The sequence below is a fragment of the Pristis pectinata genome, chromosome 7 (genome assembly GCF_009764475.1).
Source record: "Pristis pectinata isolate sPriPec2 chromosome 7, sPriPec2.1.pri, whole genome shotgun sequence".
NCBI classification, from domain to species: domain Eukaryota; kingdom Metazoa; phylum Chordata; class Chondrichthyes; order Rhinopristiformes; family Pristidae; genus Pristis; species Pristis pectinata.
This window is the reverse complement of record NC_067411.1, coordinates 7,362,028-7,386,025: the sequence shown is the minus strand read 5'-3', so window position 1 is coordinate 7,386,025 and position 23,998 is coordinate 7,362,028. Positions and strand designations below refer to the sequence as shown.

Sequence of the window (23,998 nt, the reverse complement as noted above, 5' to 3'; positions counted from 1 at the left end):
GGAGGCTCTGGAGATGCTGCCTAGATAGAGAGTATTAGTATTAGAAATTGGACAATCTAGGATTATTTTCTCTAGAGCGTCGCCGGCTGACAGGAGACCTGATAGAAGCTTTATAAAATTATGAGATGCATAGATAGGGTAAGTAGTGAGAGCCTTTATTCCAGGGTAGAAGTTAGAGGACATAAATTTAAGCCGAGGGGGGGAAGGTTTAAAGAGGATGTGCAGGGAAAGTTTTTTTACACAGGGAGCGGTAGGTGTCCGGAACACGCTGCTAGCAGTGGTGGTGGAAGCAGACAGGATAGTGGTGTTTAAGAGGCTGTTGGATGGACACATGAACAGGCAGGGAATGGAGGGAAATGGATCATGTGCAGGCAGATGGGATTAGTTTAATTTCTCATCATGGTCAGCACTAATGAAGGGCTTGTTCCTGTGTTAATTTACAGTGGATAATTAACCCATCAACTATGCTGGTGCTGCCCATTTGGGCGGTTGCTAGTGCATCAGGTCTGTGGTTTCCCCAGGGCTGCAGAAGAATCTCCAAGGACCTGCTGGTCAAGGTGCATGTGGGGTGCAATGCCCCCCTTCGCCTCTTGGTGCCGCTCTAGGACGGCGCAAAGGTCGATGGGAATTGTAGTCCGATAAGCAAGCCTGGCGAGTGTCGGGCGCATGCGTATTGTCGTCCGGTCCCGGTTGCCCGTGGTGACAGACGAGGAGACGGGGAGATGGCGCGGTTTGGTTGCGGGTTGCGCTGCTGGCCGGCTGGTTGATGGCGGCCCGGCCGCAGGCGGCCGACAAGTACTCCCGGCACAGGAACGAGGAGGCGGCCGCGGCGGCGGCGGGGAACGAGTTCAGGATCGCCAAACTCAACCAGGTCTGGGACAAGGCGCAGCGGGTGAGTGAAGGCCGGGAGGCGGAGGGGGGGGGGGGGGGAAGAGGAGGAGGAGAGGGAGGGAGGGGAGAGGAGGAGAGGGAGGGAGGGAGGGGAGAGGAGGGGAGGGAGGGGAGAGGAGGAGAGGGAGGGAGGGAGGGGAGAGGAGGAGAGGAGGGAGGGAGGGAGGGGAGAGGAGGAGATGGGAGGGAGGGAGGGGAGAGGAGGAGAGGGAGGGAGGGAGGGGAGAGGAGGAGAGGGAGGGAGGAGGGGAGAGGAGGAGAGGGAGGGAGGGAGGGGAGAGGAGGAGAGGGAGGGAGGGAGGGGAGAGGAGGAGAGGGAGGGAGGGAGGGGAGAGGAGGAGAGGAGGGAGGGAGGGAGAGGAGGAGAGGAGGGGAGAGGAGGAGGAGGGAGGGAGGGGAGAGGAGGAGAGGGAGGGAGGAGGGAGAGGAGGAGAGGGAGGGAGGGAGGGGAGAGGAGGAGAGGGAGGAGGGAGGGGAGAGGAGGAGAGGGAGGGAGGGGGGGAGAGGAGGAGAGGGAGGGAGGGGGAGAGGAGGAGAGGGAGGGAGGGGGAGGAGAGGAGGGAGGGGGAGGAGAGGAGGGAGGGAGGGGAGAGGAGGAGAGGGAGGGAGGGAGGGGAGAGGAGGAGAGGGAGGGAGGGAGGGGAGAGGAGGAGAGGGAGGGAGGGAGGGGAGAGGAGGAGAGGGAGGGAGGGAGGGGAGAGGAGGAGAGGGAGGGAGGGAGGGGAGAGGAGGAGAGGGAGGGAGGGAGGGGAGAGGAGGAGAGGGAGGGAGGGAGGGGAGAGGAGGAGAGGGAGGGAGGGAGGGGAGAGGAGGAGAGGGAGGGAGGGAGGGTAGAGGAGGGGAGGGAGGGAGGGGGGGGGAGGAGGAGAGGGAGGGGAGAGGAGGAGAGGGAGGGAGGGAGGGGAGAGGAGGAGAGGGAGGGAGGGGAGAGGAGGAGAGGGAGGGAGGGGGGGGGAGGAGTGGGAGGTAGGGGAGAGGAGGAGAGGGAGGGAGGGGGGGGCGAGGAGGAGAGGGAGGGAGGGGGAGGAGAGGAGGGAGGGGGGGGGGGAGGAGAGGGAGGGAGGGGGAGGGGGGAGGAGAGGGAGGGAGGGGAGAGGAGGAGAGGGAGGGAGGGGAGGGAGGGGAGAGGAGGAGGGGAGGAGAGGGAGGGGAGGGGGAGGAGAGGGAGGGAGGGGAGAGGAGGAGAGGGAGGGAGGGGAGAGGAGGAGGGGGAGGAGAGGGAGGGGAGAGGAGGGGGAGAGGGAGGAGGGGGAGGGGGGAGGGGTTGTGGTCGGGAGGAGGGAGGGGAGGGCTGTGGAAGGAGGGGGTTGTGGAAAGGGTGTGGAGGAGGAGAGGGGTGAGAAGGGTTTTGGGGGAGTGAGAGGGTCAGGTGAGGGTTGTGAGGAATGAAGAGTGGGGGAGGGAACGGGGCATGTTCGGGGGAACGAGGGAAGTGTGAGGGGAGGGGTGTGGGCTGGAAGAGGGAGGGTTAGGGGGCATGAGGGGTGGGGGTGATAAGTGTAGAGGTGAGAGGAGGGAATGAGGAGATGAGGGAGTGGTTGGGGGGGGTGGGACTACTGAGTTGTCATCTCCTCCTCAATTGATGTACGTAAGGGCTAAGTGTTTCTCTGAACTGTTTCCTTCTGCACTGCCCAAATGTGTTTAAGCCACTGTCACTCTGAGGTTAGTTAATTCTGAGGATTTCCTGTGCGTCAGCAACTTGTGACCAAATCTTGCAAAATCTGCAAGAGTGGGTCTACTCAAAGTGAAAGTCTGATCAAATCTCAATGTTTCACACTGTTTTCACTGGAGGTGGGATATTGGATACTGCAGATGGTTGTCATTACTGTGCAGTTTGACTACTATCTTATAACAATATTACTGATTATGGAGAGGGTGAATTTGAAACGGGAACTGGCATAGAAAGATAAACATTTGATTCTGCTTCAATTATTTCCTGACTTTCGGTTAACATTTTAAAAGATTAACCTAGGTCCTTAATTTTTTTTATGGCGTTTATTATTAACCGGAGCCCTACTTACTGGTGCATTACTGGTGTAATTTAGTGGGTGGTTGGACATTGTTTTGCTTGACTGGGAACTTATTAGGATTTTTCTCTTTGTATCAAGTGATGTTTCCATTACCTGCATTTTTGGCAGTGCTTAGTATACAGAATTCCCACTTCATTTCCAGGTTATTTTCCCTTTGCTGCTCTGAATCCATTTACACCAAATGTGTCCCCCGTTTCTTTCTGCAGCTCCAATTATCTCCAGTAAAACTGGCTGAGCTGCACAGTGACCTGAAAATCCAGGAGAAAAATGAGCTGAACTGGAAGAAGTTGAAGGCTGATGGTCTAGATGAGGACGGTGAGAAGGAAGCAAGGCTGCGTCGTAACTTCAACGGTAATCTCTTGATGTGGGTTTTGACTTCTGACTACAACCCCCTCCATACACATGCCCATGGCCATTATGCACATGAGGATGGGTATATTGGAAAGGTTTGTTCAGAAAGGAAGAGGAAGACTTGCATTTTTCACAACCTTTGGATGTTTCAAAATGCTTTTCTGCCAGTGAAATGCTTTTGAAGTGTTGTCACTGATGTACTGTAGGCGATATGTTAACCAATTTGTGCAGAGATGGTGATCAAATAATGAGCGTTTGCACTTTCATTGAAGGATGAATATCGGCCAGGACATTGCCAATACTCCCCAGCTCTTGTGATTCTTTATTCTGACCTGAATGGGGAGAAGCCATCTCAGTGTGATGTCTCCTCTGGGACGTGGAACAGTACAGCGCAGGACAAGCACTTTGGCCCACGATGTTGTGCTGAACTAATTAAGCCAATGACGCTAATTAATCTAATCCCTATTCCTTGCACATTGACTTTATCCCTCCCTTCTCTGCATATTCATGTGTCTATCTAAGAGTCTCTTAGACACTCCTATGCTATCTGCCTCTACCGCCACCCTTGGCAGTGATTTCCAAGCCCCACCACTCTGTGTAAAAGAAAACTCCCATCACTTTTGTACTTTCCCCCTCTCATCTTAAATACATGCCATCTAGTAGTGGACATTTCAGTCCTGGGAAAAAGAAACTGGCTGTCTATGTATGCCTAATTTCATAAACTTCTACCATAATTTTGTAAACATATCAAATCTCCCCTTGGCCTCCGCTGCTCTGGAGAAAACAGCCCCAGCTTGTCCAACCTCTTCTCATAGCACATGTCCTCCAAACCAGGCAGCATCCTGGTAAACCTCCTCCATATCCTTCCTATAATGGGGCGACCAGAATTGAATGCAATACTCTGGTTAGGCCACATTTAGAGTTTTATAAAGGTGTAACATAACTTCCTGGCTCTTGAACTCACTGCCATGCCCTACGCCTTCTTCACCATCCTATCAATCTGTGCAGCCACTTTTAGGGAGCCATGTACCTAGACCCCAAGATCCCTCTGTTCATCAACGCTGTTAATGATTGGAAGATGGCACGTCAACAGAAGTAGTTCTCTCAGTACCGTGCTGGATTTTTCTGCTGCAGAGGGAGGCAAGAACATTTATACATTGAGTCAATTGTTGGCATAAGCTGTGAGTTCCTTCTGATGCCCTGGTCAACAAATTTTCATTTATTTTGTTGCTGTTTGAATCTTGCTGTGCATAGATTGGCTGACGTATTTGCAGTGACGGTGCTTTGGGACACTGAACATAGAAAAAATTTCGGTATTCAAGCACATGCAAGTTCCATCTCTTGTTCATGTGTTAACGATTTTACTCTGTTCACTTCTTTGCATCTGTATCAAATCTTATGCATCAGTTTGTTGGCCTCGCTTGTCCTTTACACGAGGAATGCTGCCACCTTCAAGTCTGACCTATTGACGTAAGTTAATAGTTAATTCTAAAGCTAAGACAACTGCTTAGTTCAGGGGCAGGCATTAACTGCTAACCATGCCAGTGAGCCCACGTCCTGCAATCAACTAAAGTTCTGGGCATTGGCAATCAGGTTTGGAGCTGCAACCTTGGACTTGGGTAAAATTTCTACTGATAGTCATAGCTCCTCCTAGTTCTTCAGATAAATTAATATATCTTGATGAGTAACCTCTGCTATTGTATATTTTCCATCCAGTCATCCTCACAAAGTACAAACTTGATGGGAGAAAGAATACTATGCCTTCAGAATCAAATTACCTCAGAGAATCGGTGGATTCTGAAAATGATGTGTTTGATGATCCAAAATTAGAGAAGTTATGGAATAAGGTTGGTATGGAATTTTCTGAAATAAAACAATGTAAATTTATTAATCACAACTTAGGCAGAGAACGTAGGCATTGTTTATCTAAAGGAGGTGGTTACAAAGGAAGAAATCAAGCAGGCTATCATGCTATCCCCGTGGTCAACATAATGAATAATGTGTCATTGCAGTGAATCCAAGCCAATCTCTCTCGCAAAAGGTGGTGGTTAAGGGGCCAAATGATCTCCTGAGTTATTATCAGTCACCAAGATGATTCTGTGAAGAACCAGTCTAGGATTTTGAACAAGTTTTCCATCTCTGAGAGTTTGAGTGGATTTAGAGGGGAATCAAGTGCACTGTGACATAGCAGGTAGTGCTGGTGCTTCACAGCTCCGGCCACCCGGGTGTGATCCTGACCTCCAACGCTGTCTGTATGTAGTTTGCATATTCTACCTGTGACCATGTGGACTTCTCCAAGTGCTCCGGTTTCCTCCCACATCCCAAAGACCTACTGGACAGTAGATTGATTGGTTATTGTAAGTTTCCCCTCATTGGTAGGAGGATGGTTAAGGATTAGGGCAGAGTTGATAGGCGTGGGAAAGAATGGATCACAGAAGAATGGGAATGTTTTGAGAGCTGGCAAAAGCTTGGTGGGCCAAAAGCCCTCGGGTTTATGGGTACATGCTGTGATCTATGTCAATTTTTGGGGGCTATCTGGATGCAACCCCTCAAACTACTAATATTTAGATTATTGAAAAGCAAAAGATTTGCAGCAGTTAGATTGTACTGCTATTTCACATTGTTCCATTCATAAAGCAGTGTTCACCTCCCCTCGCCACCCCCCACCAATTTGCATGGCGTGTCCAGCAACTAACCATCAGAGATTCATCTGCACTTTCCCAATGTGCCTTCCAAGCTCCCTCTAAAAGCATCTAAACTGTTTACTTCAGCTAGTCACTTGGTCATGAGTTCCACATTACTGTCATTCCTTGGATAGTAGCTTTTTATTTTGACTTTTTGATGACTTGCCTAGTTTTGCTCTTCCTGCAACTGGAATTATGTTCTCTCCATCTGCAAGTAACACCTTTCATACTTCCTTAAGACTGTTAAGTCATGTTTTGCCTCCTATTTTAGCCTTTTTGCATGTGCCTGCCTGACTCTACAGTAAAAAGTTGTAGAGTGGTGCAGCAGGGAAGCGGACCTACCATATCCATGCTGGGCTGTCGAGTACCTATCTACATTCATCCTATCTTCCAGCTGAATCCTGTTGCAGGGTCTCACACTAAAATGTCAACCATCCCTGTGCCTCCACAGATGCTGCCTAACACGGAGTTCCTCCAGCAGTTTGATTATTACTCCAGACTACAGCATCTGCAGTCTCTTGTGTCTCCATTCTCCAGAAGTGCAGTTTAATTTTGTCACAAATGGCCATAACTGTGGTGGGTGAGAGGGATCAGGCTAGTTAGTTATGTGCACTTGTTAAAAGCTGGTGGGGTAAATTTAATAATGGTTTAAAGCTAACATCTCTCAAGAATGAAAATTTTGTAGAAAAATTCCACAGAGTGCAAGTTTGATGCCTTACCACTCTTAACTTTTGGACTTCTTGATAGGCAACGACATCTGGGAAATTCAACGATGAAGAAGTTCGAAAACTGCGCCGTGAATTTCTACATCACCAGGACAAGATTGAAGAGTATCACATCCTGAGGGAGACTGTCAGCAGGAGTGAAGGTATTGCAATGAAAACCTGTTCCTATACTATAAATCAGACCATAGAGCAATCATCGTTTTTGTTATAAATGACTTCAGGGCTACTCAGCGAGTAGTCGTGGTCCTTGACTAATTGTAATAGCAACAGTTTCATCATTCAATGTCCTTTGCAGATTGGAAAATTATCCATCCATTTGACAGGCAAGAGCTTTTGTTCTGAAATTGGATCAAGACTGCCAAGCTTGCAATCTGATCCATCTTTACTTTCTTAGAAGGTTGAGGAGGTTTGGCATTTTACTGAACACTAACGAACCTCTGAAAGTATCCTGACTGGTTGCATCATGGTCTGGTTCAGCAACGTGAATGTGCAGGAATGTAAGAAGTGGCAGAGAGTAGTGGACTCAGCCCAATACATCACTTGCACATTCCCCCACCCCACCTCTGGTGCTGCCTCAAGAAGGCAACGTCTATCATCAAAGATCCCCACCATCCAGTCAATGCCATCTTCTCACAGCTACCATCAAGTAGAAGCCTGAAGTCCCACACCACCAGGTTGAAGAACAGCTACTTCCCTTCAACCATTTGTTTCTTGAACCAGCCTACACAACCATAATCACTACCTCATTATAGCAACACCATGACCATTTTGCAATACAATGGACTTTTTTTAGTTCCAATTGTGTTTTTTTTTGTATAATAAATGTTTAGTTTGTTTTTCTTGCAAATGTTGTACCTCTAATGCTATGTGCCTGTGCTATGGGCCAGTTAGCTTAACATCTGTCGTTGGGGAAATGCTTGAAGCTATCATTGAGGAAGAAATAACGAGACATCTGGATAGAAGTGGTTCCATCAGGCAGACACAGCATGGAGTCATGAAGGGCAGGTCCTGTTTGACAAACTTGCCGGAGTTCATTGAGGATGTAATGAGCGCAGTGGATAGAGGGGAACAGGTGCATGTTGTATACTTGGATTTCCATGAGGCGTTCGATAAGGTGCCACATAAAAGACATCCGTAAGATAAGAATGCATGGAGTTGGGGGTAATGTATTAGCATGGATAGAGGATTGGTGAATCAATAGAAGGCAGAGAGTTGGGATAAATGAGTGTTTCTCTGGTTGGTAATCAATGGTGAGCGACGTGTCGCAGGGGTCGGTGCTGGGCCCGCAACTGTTCACGATATACATTAATGATTTGGAAGAGAGGACTGAGTGTAGCTTATCTAAGTTTGCTGATGACACTAAATTGAGTGGAAAAGCAAATTGTGCAAAGCATGTGGAGTGTCTGCAGAGAGAGGTAGGTTAAGTGAGTGGGCAAAGGTCTGGCAGATGGAGTACTATGTTGTTAAATGTGAGGTGATCCACTTTGGAAGGGAAAATAGAAGATCAGATTATTATTTAGATGGTGAAGGATTGCAGCATGCTGTTGTGCAGAGGGACTTGGGAGTGCTTGTGCATGAATTGCAAAAGGTTGGTTTGCAGGTGCAACAGGTTATCAAGAAGGCAATCGGAATGTTAGCTTTCATTGCTAGAGGGATTGAATTTAATCCCTCTAGCAATGAAAGCAGGGACATTATGCTGCAACTATACAGGGTACTGGTGAGGCCATACCTGGAGTACTGCGTGCAGTTCTGTCCTCCTTACTTGAGGAAAGATGTACTGGCTTTGGAGGCAGTGTAGAGGAGGTTCACCAGGTTGATTCCGGAGATGAGGAGGTTACCTTGTGAGGAGAGATTGTCGCCTGGGACTACACTTGCTGGAATTCAGAAGAATGAGAGAGGATCTTATAGAAACATATAAAATTATGAAAGGGATAGGTAAGATAGAGGCAGGAAGGTTGTTTCCACTGGTAGGTGAGACTAGAACCAGGGGACATAGCCTCAAGGTTCAGGGGAATAGATTTAGGACGGAGATGAGGAGAAACTGCTTTTCCCAGAGAGTAGTGAATCTGTGGAATTCTCTGCCCAGGGAAGCAGTAGAGGCTACCTCACTAAATATATTTAAGACACAATTAGGTAGATTTTTGCGTAGTAGGGGAATTAAGGGTTGTGGGGAAAAGGCAGGTAGATGGATCTGAGTCCGCGACCAGATCAGCCACGATCTTACTGAATGGCGGAGCAGGCTCGACGAGCTAGATGGCTCCTGCTCCTATTTCTTATGTTCTTATGCTGCTGCAAGTAAGCTTTTCATTGCACCTGATTGATTTCAATTGATCAAGGGGCTTGGGGAGTAACTTTCCAGGATCAAATGGCCTTTCCTGTCCATTAATTTAAGACACCTGTAAGGTGGTTTTGATGTTAGATTTAATATTCAAAGACTAGCGCAGGCAACAAGGTTATTTTAATGTATTGAGTCTACAGTGAGGGGCATAAGTGCGGGGTTTGTAGCAAAAATTTGAAGGAATTTCTCAAATGGCTATAAGCATAATATAGTACTGCAATATTATCTGTTAAAGTAAAAAAAAGGATTACCACACGTAAGAAGAAATGAGTTGAACACATGAATGAAAATGAAGGAGCACAAGGAAATAATACAAGGATAAGATTCAAGTATGTTGCTTTGGAAGTAGCTCAGGCAAATTTGACACTAAATGGTACTATGCAGTGTTCATCTTGTATACACTGGTGGAAATGTTTGAAGTAAAGTGAACTCTTTTTTGCAGATATACATGAGAATGTGATAAGCCCTTCTGAAGCCCACATCAAGGAAGATCTATTACACACCAAGCATGCCGAGTTAAAGGATAAGCACCGTAATGTCCAAGAAAGTTTTGAGCGTTTGCGCAAACTCATCCACCAGGGCTACGATGGAGATAGTGGTAAGGTTCCTCCCATTAGTGAGACGTGTGTTTTCTTTGTAAATTCTGGAGGCATTTGTCCCTTTCAGGCTCACTCATGGGTCTTGGGTTAACAAAAGATAAGTGCAAGAGTTTGAAGCATCAAACTACTTGAGATTACAACTTCTTTATCTGTCCTAAGGGATCGGGGATATGTGGTTGTGGTGTGAAATATTGTAAATATTGTTGAGGTAAGTGATTCTATTGAATGACTGTGTGTGCATGACCCCCCCCCCACCGTTCCTATTATCTTTCCTTAAATACTTCCAGTGCCTCAGGCAGTGATTTTTGTTGTAAATAATAAAACTGCAGGTGAAATAAAAGCAAAGTGCTAAAATCACTTGGCAGGCCAGGCAGCACCTGTGGAAAGAGAAACAGAATTAATATTCAGGTCAAAGACCCTTTGTCTGAACGGAAAAGAGAGGAAACAGTTATTTCTTAAGTATACCCTGGCCTTGCCCTAACAGAGACATTCGCTTTGTCCCATCTATCCTCTCTGAAACATAAAATTATTCGAGGAGAGAAAAATCTAATGTATGTGTAACATGGAGAGGGTATGGTTATAAAGTGTTAATTCACCCATTGGGAATGTGGAGCAATGCTGTGTCTAACCCATGGACTAAAACTGTGGGTTGTCTATTTCATACAATATGGAAGGCTCCCTTTACCTGGATCACTAACAATCCCTAAAGTATTTGGCATCTGCCTGGGCCGTGATAGTTTGGGTTTATCTTGTCCTACTGTCTTGTGTTTCTGATTGCCCCTTTGGCCCAACTCACCATGCTAACCAAGGTGCCTTCCTGAGCTATTCCCATTTTCCTGAATTTGACTTGTATCCGTCTAAACCTTTCCTGTTCACGTGCCCATCCAAATATCTGTTAAACATTGCAATTGTCCACACCTTTATGACTACCTCTGGCAGTCCATTCCATTTACCCACTACCCTCAGTGTGTAAACTTGCTCCTCAGGTCCCTTTTAAATCTTTCCTCTCAAACCTATGCCCTTCGGATTTTGTCTCCTCTACCCTGGAAAAAAGACTGTGACCATCCAGCTTATCTATATCCCTCATGATTATATACACTTCTATCACGTCACCCCACAACAGTCCCAACCTGTCCAGTCCAAGGTATTCTTACATTGCTCTCTCTTTTTCTCTCCCTCTTTTTCTTCCCTCAGAAAAAACGGAGAAATTTCTTCTGCTTCTTAGTCCTACGTTAATCAGGGTGATACGGACTTAAGATTCAAGTCCACATTACTACCTAGATAAATTTCTGCCTCCATGGTGTGAAACTTTGGGTCATCAATGCCTGTTCAACTGATCTCTCTACCATGTCTAATGATTGAAAACTGTTCTGTCCTAATTGGGAAAATATTTGAGACCAGCTCTTAGCTTTATTTCAAAAGTAATGTAACATGCAAAAAAAATCTCAAAAGCCCAGCTGGCAACCATCTTAATCTACATTGAAAATGGTTTCTTTTCCGTGAGAGTTAACCTTTTGAAGCTTAATCTGACCTTAAATCAATGATGTGGACAGAAATGTAATCACATCCAGCTCATAAAGGCAAAGGACACAGATTCCCCTGTTAATTTATTTCTGTGGAAATGGCACTCACCTACCAAGTATTAATAAAGATCAAAACGACAGTGGGTTGCATTATCTGGTCTCGTGTTGGCTTTGTTTGGTTTCCTGAGAGATGTTTTAAAACCACCCATTGGTGTCCACTTTCAAAAGCTGTGGTTTCATCAGCTTTGAGCAACTAGTTATTGTTCTACACCTGAAGTGACTCTTGAAGCAATCTTCTGTTTGCATTAACCGTGATTAATGCAGAACCAGTCCAGCCAACTGCCATGTACATCTTGCAATTTAACCATTAATTTTGGTATGTAAAGCCCACATGGCAAAGGATTAAACAAAGGATTGGGCTGAAGCAGGGAAAAGGAACAAAGAATGCGGACTAATACTAGCTCGGAAGCTGACAACCCCTTACAGACTCTTCTGTACAATCAATTTTACCATGAAGCTTGCAATGAGACCTTGAATTTGTCGTACTTTTATTTCATAGAGGGTACGATTTATTAGGAAAAACACAGCATAACTAAAATAAGAACAGAATTCTGGAATTAGCAGGTCCGTCAGCAACTAGAAGGATATATAACAGTATATTTAGATTGTCAAGAATGAGATTTAATATCACTGATTTGTATGACATGAAATTTGTTGTTTTGCGGCAGCAGTACAGTGCAAAGACACAAAATTACTATAAAATTACAAAAATAAATAGTGCAAAACAAAGGAATAACAACAAGGTAGTGTTCACGAACCATTCAGAAATCAGAATCAGGTTTATTATCACTGACATGTCGAAGTTTGTTGTTTTGCAGTAGCAGTACAGTGCAAGACACAAAAATTACTGTTACCAAAATAGTGCAAAAGAGGAATAATGAGGGAGTGTTTGTGGACTGTTCAGAAATCTGATGGCGGAGGGGAAGAAGCTGTCCCTGAATTGTTGAGTGTGGGTCTTCAAGCTCCTGTACCTCCTCCCCTATGGTAGTAACGAGAAGAGGGCATGTCCCGGGTGGTGAGGGTCCTGAATGATGGATGCCCCCTTCTTGAGGCACCATCCCTTGAAGATGTCCTCGATGCTGGGGAAGGTTGTGCCCGTGATGGAGCTGGCTGCATCAGAATTTATCATCAGATGCTGCTGTGCCTTTTCTGTGTCCAGCATTCATCTTTTATTGTGAAAACAATGAAATAATGAGCCTTCTAGGAAAGGTAACCTTTCTCTTATTGAAACAAATTTTCAAACATACTATTTATTTTCCATTCAGAGTTTTCTGAGCCAAGAGTGCTTGAGCTGTGGGATATGGCAAAACAGTCGAATTTCTCAGACGAAGAGCTGGATTCCATCAAGGTAAAACATCCTAGGGGCAAATAGTGGGATCTGAAGCAATAAGCAAGCTGCTGGAGGAACTCAGTGGGTCAGGCAGTATCTGTGGAGGCAAGAGGATAGTTGACGCTTCGGGTCGAGAATCTGCATCGGGATTGAGAGTATAAAGGGGAGGTAGCCAGTATAAAGAGGGGAGGGGTGGAGCAGGAGCTGGCAAGTGATAGGTGGATATGAGTGAGGAGGGTTTGATGGGCAGATGGAGCCAAGTGGGAGATAGCAACAGAGGCTGGGAGGTGATAAGTGGAGGCAAAGGGCTGCAATCCATGAAATCAGATAAAGAAGGAAGGGTGATGAGTGGAACTAGATCAGGGAGGGCAGATGGAAACAGTGGGGGGGGGAGGAAGGGGCAGGGGACCGAATGGGTTGTGTGGGTGATAGGCAGATGAAACCAGGTGGGTGAGGGGAAAGAAACTGGGTAACAGAGCGGGGTGGGGGAGGGTGTGTATGAGAGCACCTGAGTGGATCAGAAGGAACAGGGATAACGGGTTACCTAAACTTGGAGAATTCAACGTTCATGCCATTGGGTTGTACATTACCCAGGTGGAATATGAAGTGCTGTTCCTCTAGTTTGACCCAATCCTGGCCATGGAGGAGGCAGAGGACAGATGGGTTGGTGTGGGAATAGGGAGCAGAGTTGAAATGGTTTTCAACTAGGAGCTCGAGATGGCCATTGTAGACAGAGCACAGATGAGCATTGGAGAATTGTTTATTCACTCATCACCTACCTTCTACCTAAAGAACTTTTTTCTAACCCATCTCCACATCCTTTAGAGAAAAACTGGGCTAAATATTATTCTAGCATTAATTTTGCTGTTAAGTGTCCTTATTTCTATCATCTCATATACTCATCACTGCCATATGCATCGATCTTTCCAAATTTTGTGTGCCCTCACTCCTCCCCATTTCTTTACTCTTGCAGATTTTTTTTTAATCTTCATTTTTCAGGATGTGGGCGTGTCAGGTAAGGCCAGTACTTGCTGATCCTTGATTGTCCTTGAATTGCCGGTGACCTCCCATCTTAAACCACTGCAGTTCTTCTTGTGAAGATGTTCCCATAGTACTGCTGGATGGAGAGTTGTAGATTTGGCAATAATGAAGAGCCGGTGACGTGCTTCCAAGTCAAATATATTTGTGACTTGGAGAGGAGTCTGCAGGTGATGATTTTTCATGCCCCTGTGTCCCTTGTAGAGGTTGGGGATTTCTTGGTAGCCTAGGGGAGTAACTGCAGTGTACTTTGTACAAGTGCGTTGGTTCAGTGTGCTAGAGCTGTGCTTATCCAGGCAGGTGGAGAGTATCCCATCGCATTCCTGGACATAAGACTGAAGACTCTAGCTTCATTCTTGCTGAAGATGAGTATTGTCCATCACCATTCACAGCTCCATGTGGCAGGATTTCAGAGGTTTGATCTGATATGTAGGACTGCTCAGAGTGCTCTGTGCATTGCACACTGTTTGTTTTTTGCTGCTTGAAAAGCATGCAGTTGCAGATTTATCAGGTTGGCACTTAATTGTTAGGTGTTGCACCCAGCTTGTCCTCAACACCCATCGAACCAGTGTTGATCTGACTGCACTGAGGGGTATGCTGGTCCATGAGATGACAAATTGTGGTGGTGTACATTTCTGCTTCTGCTGATGTTCCACAGCACCTCACTGAGCCGCCAGATCTGTTCTTTCTCACAACGCAGCATGATATGTATTCTCCAATTCTGGCCTCTTAATCGCTCTGCTTTTGGTAGCCTTCAGCTGCTAAGCGCTCATATTCTGGAACATTTTCTAAACTTTGACTCTCTCCTCCTTCAAAACATTCTTTAGAATGTTGGTCTCTCTGTACAAGTTTTGGTCTCCTACTCTAATTTCCTCATGTGGCTCAGTGTTTGATGGATTATCACTTTCAGGTGCTTTGCTTTGTTGAAGCTACTCTATTAATATAAATTATTGAAATCTTGGCTCTTCTCCAATTCTGACTCTTGTGTGACCCAGATTTTAATAGTTACTGTACTGGTGAACGTGCCCTCAGCTAGCAAGGACCTTGACTCTGGAATTCCCTCCCTAATTATCTTTGTCACTCTCTCTCTTTAAGACAATTTATAAGATCTATCTCTTGGATTAAGTATGTCCTATTTCCTATCGACTTTTATCTATTAACCTCCTGGGAAGTATCTTGGGATATTTTGCATCATTAGAGGTACTGTATTAGTAGAACTATTGTTGCTTGCCTTTGCTTGGAGTATAAATCTCGTTCAGTGTTGGGTCTGGGTTAAAGTCAATTCGACTTTCGGTCCTTTCAAAAAAAATTCTGGTGTCGAATTATGTAAGAACAGTCTTTCTACACACACTGATGTTGAGATTTACTTCATTCCTCGTCATTCCCTAAAGGACGTAACAGTCTCTATTAATGAGTGTTTAGACCTTTTAGTAGGAATAAAGGTTATTTTGTAGATTCTGTGGGCCCACTTCCTTCGTGTTAAAGCCTCACACTAGGGAGGACACCTCTTACTGTGTTTTAATGATTGCAAAAACATGTAGGCAGTATGTTTTTGGTTTGCCAAAAATCAAAGTAAGAGGTTGAGAGGACCGAAGGGAGTCATTTCAGATTGGTGAGGGGTCACCATCAATGATCCTGGTTGTATTTCAGAACAGCTCTCATTTCTCTCACTTTAAATCTCACCTTTATCATCTAACGACTCAAAGGTTTTTTTTATATGAAAATGAATTGTATTACTAGTTCCTCGACAGATTACAGAAAATTTGAGTAGGTGACTTGTTTTCACCAAACCTCGAGAGGGCTTCCAGAAGAGACTCGGTTTAGCCTCCCAGGTGAAGGATGGCACCCCCTACAATGCAACATTCCATAGTACTGCAGTGGGAGTCTCAGCCTTGACTGAGCTTCAGATCTATAAGCTTTTTGTGTGAAGAGTGCTCCAGACTTTGTTAGCTGAGGAAATCAAGCTGAGACAGTGTAGTTGGACCTATGACTCTTCTGCCTAATGATGTTGCTGCAGTCAGAGCAGCTTAAGATAGATGGTCTAGAACAACAGTATGTTTAACCACCTTTGCTTTCAATTCAAACCAATGCTAGGAGGAGCTGAAACACTTTGAGGCAAAGATAGAGAAGCATCAACATTATCAGGAGCAGCTGGATTTATCCCACCAGAAGCTTAAACATGTGGAGACTATTGGGGACAAGGAACATCTGTCTAGAAACAAAGAGAAGTATAAAATCCTGACAGAAAAGACTAAAGAACTCGGATACAAGGTAACCGATTCCCCTCCATGTCAATTTTTAATTCTTTATTTGGGATGCCAGTCATTTGCTGTGCTGTGGAATGGAGCATACAGGATAAAATGAAGACTTTTATCCATGGGAAAGTGGGCACTGTTAATAAAGCCACTATGTATTACTCATCCTTGGGTACCCTTGGAAAAAATGGTAATGAACTAACACTTGAACCATTGGAACTTCAATGCTGTAGATGTAACTCGTAGTAACTTCTGAAATTCTGATCCAGCAGCTATGAAAGAACAGTATTATATTTTAAGTCTGGGAAGACAAATAAGGGTATACTTTCACAGTGAACGGTAGGACCCTGAGGAGCGTTGTAGGACAGAGTGACCTCGGAGTACAAGTACATGGTTCCCTGAAAGTAGTTGCAGGTAGACGGTGGTGAAGAAGGCTTTTGGCATGCTGGCCTTCATCAGTCAGGGCACTGAGCACAGAAGATGGGATGTTATGTTGCAGTTGTACAAAACATTAGCGAAGCTGCATTTGGAATATTCTGTTCAGTTTTGGACATCTATAGGAAAAATGCCATTAAGCTGGAAAAAATGCAATGAGATTTACGAGGACGTTGCTGGACCCGAGGGACTGAGTTATGGAGGGAGAGGTTGAGCAGGTTGGCACTTTTTTCATTGGAGCGTAAGAGAATGAGGGGTGATCTTACAGAGGTATATGAAATTATGAGGGACACAGGGTGAATGCACACAGTCTTCTCAAAGTTGGAGAATCAGGAACTAGGGGGTATAGGTTTAAGGTGAGAGGGAAGAGATTTAATAGGAATCTGAGGAGAAACCTTTTCACCCAAAGAGTAGTCAGTAAATGGAACGAGCTGCCAGAGGATGTGGTTCAGGTGGGCACATTAACAGCATTTAAAAGGCACTTGGATAGAAAAGGTTTAAGGGAATATGGGCCAAACGCTGGCAAATGGGACTAGCTTAGATGGGAATCTTGGACGGCATGGACCAGTTGGGCCGAAGGGCCTGTTTCTATGCTGTAAGTCAGGATGAAGAGTGATTTAGAGAAGTTGCAGGTGATGGCATTTCCATGTACAGTCAAACTCCAATAGGCCACAATCTGATTTTGGAAGTCCCGATGGTTCGGCATCTGACTTGCTTGGTTCTGTTTCCCGTGCTCCCTTTGACCGAACCATTTATTGTATTACTGTATAACATCCAATAGTCCAGAAAATTTATTATCCAGAGTCTGGAGAATGCCAGATTATTGGAGTTTGACTGTACCTGCTTCTCTTGTCTTTCTACACCATAGATAAGATACTGTCAAACTAGCCTAGGCAAATTGCTTTTGTGTGTTGGAACCCACTGCAGCCCTGGCTCACTGACTGTGTAGGGAAATGAGGTTTAAGTTGGTGCCCATGAGAACGTCAGGAAGGCAGTCTTGTCCTGGATGGTATCAGATTTGAATATTATTGTAGCTGCATTCATTCATGAAAGCAGAAAGCCTGCCGGCTAGCGAATGGACTTGGGGAGTCAGAAGGTGTATCCATTGTCTGACCCGTTCTTTTAGCTGTGGTACTGTTACATTTCTGGTTAATGGTGATCTCCAGGGTGTTGTAGTGGAAGGGTGAGGTGTATTGGACAATACTGAGAGGGGTGATCATTGCCCACCACTTGTGTGGCTTAATACACTTAAGAACTGCAAGGAAGGAAGGTTTTCTTACATTTCATAACCAACAAACTGAAGTGTTTTCACTATTGTAATAGATGAAATGCAACGGTCAGACCTGCAGAGCAAACTTCCACAAACAACTTGAGGAGCAGATAATTTAGGTTTTTTTTTGCAAGGCTGAAAGCTGTGGATCTGGAAGTCTAAAATGTTGAAATGACTCAGGCAGCATCTGCAGAGAGAGGAACAGTTAATGCTTTGGATTGATGACGTTGCTTCACGTGTTGTCCACTGGAAATATTAACTCTGCTTCTATTTCCAGCATTTGAACAGAGTTATTGCGTCTTTCCAGCATTTTCTATTTTAGTCTTCGGGATGTGTATGGGCTCACTTCCCAGCTCTTCCTTGAGGTAGTGCCATGCATTCTTACTGAGAGAAGTAGGACTTCAGTTTGATGCCAACCAGAGAGTTTAAATTCAATTAACTAAATAAAGCCAGAATATTAAATAAGGCTAGCCTCAGTAACATTATGATCTGGAACTCCCTCAGCATTTCAAGGGAGAAGTGGCTAGATACTTGAAGGAAAATAATTTGCTGGGCTGTCAGGAAAGAGCATGGGAATGGGACAGACTGGAATTTAGAATGGGTGGTGGGCTGAATGGCCTCTTTTTGTGTGGAACAGTTCAAGTTATCTTATCCTATAACATAAGCTCCATTCAATAATATCAGTGTAGGAGGGAAGTGGAGAAGTTTTTCTCTTCAGTGTGTCCTTGTTATTATTGCCAAATACTGATGTCATAGTGGTTTTATTGTGGCGTAAAACCACGGACTGCCTTCTGTGTTTTGGCTTCTCACTTAATTCCTTCCCGTGACAATGATATTTTGTGGTTTCAAATCTATACCTGTGTTTTCCCTTATGGGTGGTATTGAAATACAGCCATTGTTGGAATAGTCTACAGACATTCTTAGCTTGGTGATTGTGGAGGAACACTTGTGTGTCTCAAACTTCAGCCCACCAAGTAAGGATGGCTGGGGGAAGTTGTGATGTTATTAATGAACAGTACTGATATTTTCGCCTTTTTATCGATCTGTACACTAACTATATTCACTGAATCTAATCATACTTGCACTGTCTTGTTTGTTTTAGGTAAAAAAGCATATGCAAGATCTTCTGGCTAGACTCTCAAGGGGAGGGCTGAACCACAATGAGTTGTGATTCTTCTGTCACCCACAGCCTTTCATATAATCAGATACAGCTGGAACACTGTAGCTGAGATAGGTACCAAGTAATCAATCATTGGTTCAATCAGCATTCAAATATTTCTATGGTAATTGTCCCTTTTGTACAAATAATTGGAGCTACTGATATGGAACTCAGCAGCACACCAGATTTGTGCTATTGCCTGTGCTAAACCACAAGTTGCTGATAGAGATACTTTACAAAAACTGTCTAATCAAATGCACCACCTCCGTTTAATCAAAATCATTGTAAATTCAGAACTTACTGTATATTGATTTTTGTAGATGGCTGATTTTTGGTTTCAGTCAAGAATTAGGTCTGAGTTAATGAGTGCTCAACTCGGCTTTGTCTCAGTAATTGAACTTGAAGTGAAACACAAGTTACTCAGGTGATGCACCTTCTAAGTTGCAACTTATCCATGACAGGCCATTGTTTCCCAGAGGGGGCGAGGGTGGTGTGGGATCTTTCCTTTCCATTAACAACGTCCTCCATGAGCTTTCACTGAAACCCTTACCGAGGCCACTCTTGGTTTCAAATAGTTGCCAGAGGAATTTATCTTCTGTTCTCATGCCATTGCTTCTCAAGTGTCATAAGGGTCCATCCTTAGTCACTCATGACTCCCTTACTGACAGAGATGTGGAAGATCCTGATGACGCTCAGTTCAATCTCCACCTAACATCAAGTCATCCTGATCTCTTATTGAATTTGAATGTGGCTGATGTGTACCTAAGCATAATTTATCTTCCTTCATTCTCTAATCCTTTTTTCACAACTTCAGTGCTGTCAGACTGTCCAAGATCCAAGCTTAGATGATTTACCATTTCCTCTGGTTTAAAGTTCGGAACGACTGCTCTCACCATTTCTTGCCACCTTTTAATTTCTCATTCGACTTTCCTCATCCACCATTTCTTAGGATGTCTCAACCAGAGAAAGGAGCTGAATATAGATCCCTGGGGCACTGCAGAAGTAATAGTATGATGAGAAATCACTGAAATTACTGTAACTACAAGTAGATAAACAAGAGTGGGCAAGATAATGGGGAGAGTCCTTAAATGTGTTTAACTGTACCCTTCTGGTACTTTACTCCAAGATCTGCTTCTAAAGCCATCAAACTCTTTCTTCCACCTCTGCACCATTGCAGACCACTGTCAGTTGTCCCCATACCTCCCATTTAACATCCTCGTCCTTGCAATTCAATGCACCAACCTTCCCTATCTCTGTAACCTTCCCAACCCCCAGAGAATTCCAAAGACATAGATAGGCCATCAGCAGTTTTCCTGATTTCCAGACTTCAGAAGGTGCAAACGTGATGGAATAGCTGAAAGGAATAAAGGATGAAAGCTAAATTACTCGGGGCTTAGGGAAAAGCCTCCCAGCCTCAGTACTTGTGTTGTAAAGACAACGTCATAAAAGCTTGAATGACATCAGTGTTTGCCCTATGCTGAGCTTTGGCTGAGTGCTTCATTTCCCAGCCTTCACCGTGTCCAAGCACATAGTTGCTTTTGTTGATGACAAGCAGTGAAGCAATGTTGGACTGGAAAGAATATGTTGCAGCTGTTCTACAAGACAGCACCATTGCAGACATTGCCATAGTTGGATGCACTCCCAAGAACAAAACCATCTGGGCGTGCAGAAGCGATGGTGTTTTCGGACAGATTACATCTCAGGAAGTTGAAGTGATCATCGACAACGACAGGAAGTCTATTCTCCAAAATGGCATAACTATCGGCGGGAAGAAGTATTCCATCATCCGAGATAACATGCTGTTAGAAAAGGATCCCTCGATGGATGTCAGGACACTGGGTGGTGAGGGAATGAGCATTTGTATTGGGAAATCTTCCAAAGCTTTGATGTTTCTGATGGGCCAGAAGGGAGTTCATGGAGGAGTCATCAACAAGAAGATGCATGACATGGTGGACTATCTAAATAGAAATGGCAACATCTAAGTAGCCAAGTACGAAATAAAGCTGTTGAGCCCTGTAAATTTTGAGGGGGCATTTTCCTTGCTGTGTAATTAGACTGGAAAATTGTTAAAGTGTTTTGTTTGAGAGATCTTCATTGTCCAAATTCAATGGGACTTTGATTTATAACAATATACCTGCCAATGCTGAGGCCTGAAGCTTCTGAATAGGTCAGCTGCACAAATGTTGAGTGCATTTCCTGAAAGATCTTTGAGGTGTGGTCTATCCAGGGCTTTCAATAGTTGCTTCTAACCTCTTCCTCCACTCTTCTAGATGTGAAGATCAACTTTCTAATCAAGGTTTTTACCTGTCCATGACATTTTAATGATCTGTGTATATGGACTCGGCCTTTGGAGCTCCAAAGTGTGTAGTTTTTCTCTATTTACGAAGGACTTGGATCTGTTCCCTCTAATTCTCGTGGCTGTTTTGTGGATGGATCTCCATCTGCCATTGTTTCTCTACCCCTGCCCCCATTTATCCAGGTCCCTCTTTCCCGCTATGTAACATCCTGCTTCCATTTGCACAGCTCTGCCTTCTGACTGCAATCAGTACTCATCCCCTTAGTACTGATCCACTTATCCACATGTTACATTCTGTGTACTTGTTCATTTTGCCAAAATCTCATTCAATACCTTTTCAAATGTCTGCTGCATGTCCGTGTAGATGACATCCCACAAGATGGTCCTATATCCAACGAGCAAATTGTTTATCTGTTTAATATCATCCTAGGATATTTCCAGTCCACCTTTTCCTGTCATAAGTACAGCCACCTGACTTTGGAGATCAAATCCTACATGCAGTATACTGAAGAAATGTTTTTTAAAAAAACTGCTTGCTTATGGGTGGAACAACATTGAGCTTTCTAAGCCATTTATGCCCATTTCAGAGAGGGAGTTTATCTCAAGATACCTAATTGAAATTATGTTGTGGGATCTGAGGGAGAATTTTTTCACACAGGAAGTGTTTGGAATCTGGAACACACTGCCTGAGGAGATGGTGGAGGGAAAGACTCTCACAACACTTAAGAAGCAGCCAAGGTGTAGAAGACTTCAATCAAATGTGGATAAGTGGGAGCAGATGGTGGACACCATGGACATGGTGGGGCAAAGAGGCTGTTACTGTGCTGTGCCATTTTGACTCTAGGATATGATATGGTCTACTGTTTGATAAGGTTACCACGATGACAAGTAGAGGAAGGTTTGATTTGCCACATTAGGTGGCTATATTACCCATTTCTCTTGGATCCTGTTTGGAACTGCTAAAACTGGCGAAACCCAGGAAGTCTAAGACGAGTTGGGGGTAATATATTAGGAAGGTTACAGAATTGGCTAACAGGAAAAAAAAACAAGATAAATGAGTCATTTTTGAATTGGCGATCATACCAGAGACCAGTATTCAGCCACAAATTGGTAAATTCACTTATTATTGTCACAGTGAAAAACTTGTCTTGCATACCGATCGTACAGGTCAATTCACTGAATTAGTGCAAGGGAAAACAATAACAGAATGCAGAATAAAGTGTTACAGTAACAGAGAAAGTGCAGTGCAGACAGACAATAAGGTGCAAGGCCACGATGAGGTAGATCGTGAGGTCAAGAGTCCATTTTATTGTACTGGGAACCGCTCAATATTCTTATAACGGCAGGATAGAGGCTGTCCTTGAGCCTGGCAGTATAGTTGTGTACTGTGGAGTACTACAGCCAGATTTTCTGATGATGCAAATACGGGTGGGTAGGTTAGCAAGCTGTGAGAAGGACACAGCAAAGGGATATAGATTGCGAGTGGGCATAAAGTGCATTGTGAGAAACTGTGAGGTTATCCATTTTGAAAGAAGCATGAAAAATCAAATTACTTAAATAGACTACAAACTGAATCTGAGGGCCCTGGTGCACACGACAAAGGATTGGTGTATGGACACAGCAAATCATTGGGAAGGCTACTGTTGCAAGGCTATGAAGTACAAAAGACAGAAGTTTTGTTGCAATGTGACAGAATGTTGATGCAACTGCACCTGGGATACTGGGCACAGTTTTGGTCTCTGTATTTGAGGACTGATGCACTTACAATGAATGTAGTGAAACAAGGTTCACCAGGTTGCATCCTTGTTCAGAGGGGTTGATGTATGATAAGAGATTGAGCAGCTTGGGCCTATGTTCATTGGAGTTTGGAGGAATCTTGAAATCTGAGTATTGACTGCATGCTGAGAAGGAATATTTAGAGCTGGGACAAAAAACTAACTACTGGAGGAGCTCAGCAGATCAGGGCGTCTTTGGAGGTAAATAGACAGTTGACATTTTGGGTTGAGTCTAGATTCCAGCAACTGCAGTCTCTTGTATCTCCATTTAGAGATGGGGCCTTAGCCTCAGAATAAGGAGACACCTATGTAACATGGAGATGAAAAGGAGTTTCTTCTGAGGGATGTGCCTTTTTCTCTAACCCAGAGAGCTGTGGAGGTAGAGTCATTGAATATATTCATGACAATTGACATTCATTTGAACTACACAGAGGCAAGGGGTATGGGGAGAGCCTGGAAAGTAGTGTTGGGGGCTAAGATTGGACCAACTGTCATTGTATTGGACCATGCTCAGAGGGCTGATTCACCTGCTGTTGCTCCTTTTTTCTTATGTTGTCCTTGGGTCTTGAATGAGTTCATTTGCTAAAGGCTAACAGTTTGACATAAGAAATAGGAGCAGGAAGAGGCCATCTGGCCCGTCGAGCCTGCTCTGCCATTCAATAAGATCATGGCTGATCTGGCCGTAAACTCAGCTCCATCTAGCTGCCTTTTCCCCATAACCCTTAATTCCTGTACTATGCAAAAAATTTTTGAATTTTGACATAGTTTAAAAACATGTATGCCATGAAGTGCAAGAAACCTGACAAAAGAAAAGGTTGGTTGGAAAGAAAAAATACTCTATAAACGACAGCAGATCAATCTTAGCCATGGTGTTTATTGAGGTCAGGTTGCTGAAGTACTGAAAACTCTCCAAAGCACGGGTGGAGTAACCACATTCGAACAAGTACAGTACACATTGTGGGGATTAAAAACCTGGTTACGCTTTATATCCAAACATATTGAGAATAAAAATGTATGTAAACATGCCCAGTGTGTGTATATAAAAAAAACTACTCTCAATTTGGTAGTTACAGAGTAATCAACAACTGACTGATTAACAAAAGAAATTCCTTTTAACCATTTCCCCTACAACCCCCCAACCCCCCCCCACAGCTGAGTCATTGCAAAGACTTAGCTGCGCAGACCAGAAGGTTCCAGGTTTGACTCCTGGTTTGTGCTACAGGCAGTGTGCTGATGGCA

General features: G+C 44.4%; 2 protein-coding genes across 2 annotated transcripts; both read left to right on the top strand.

Moving 5' to 3' along the window:
• Nucleotides 1–474: 474 nt before the first annotated feature.
• lrpap1 (low density lipoprotein receptor-related protein associated protein 1) lies at nucleotides 475–23,784 on the top strand. Its single transcript, XM_052020191.1, has 8 exons — nucleotides 475–892; nucleotides 3,128–3,272; nucleotides 4,989–5,119; nucleotides 6,704–6,824; nucleotides 9,462–9,617; nucleotides 12,467–12,549; nucleotides 15,664–15,840; nucleotides 18,632–23,784. The coding sequence occupies exons 1-8, from the start codon at nucleotides 767–769 to the stop codon at nucleotides 18,698–18,700; spliced, it is 1,008 nt and encodes a 335-aa protein (XP_051876151.1). The 5' UTR covers nucleotides 475–766; the 3' UTR covers nucleotides 18,701–23,784.
• Nucleotides 20,251–20,670, top strand: LOC127572492 (profilin-3-like). The gene has a single exon (XM_052019840.1). The coding sequence runs from the start codon at nucleotides 20,251–20,253 to the stop codon at nucleotides 20,668–20,670; it is 420 nt and encodes a 139-aa protein (XP_051875800.1).
• Nucleotides 23,785–23,998: the final 214 nt, after the last annotated feature.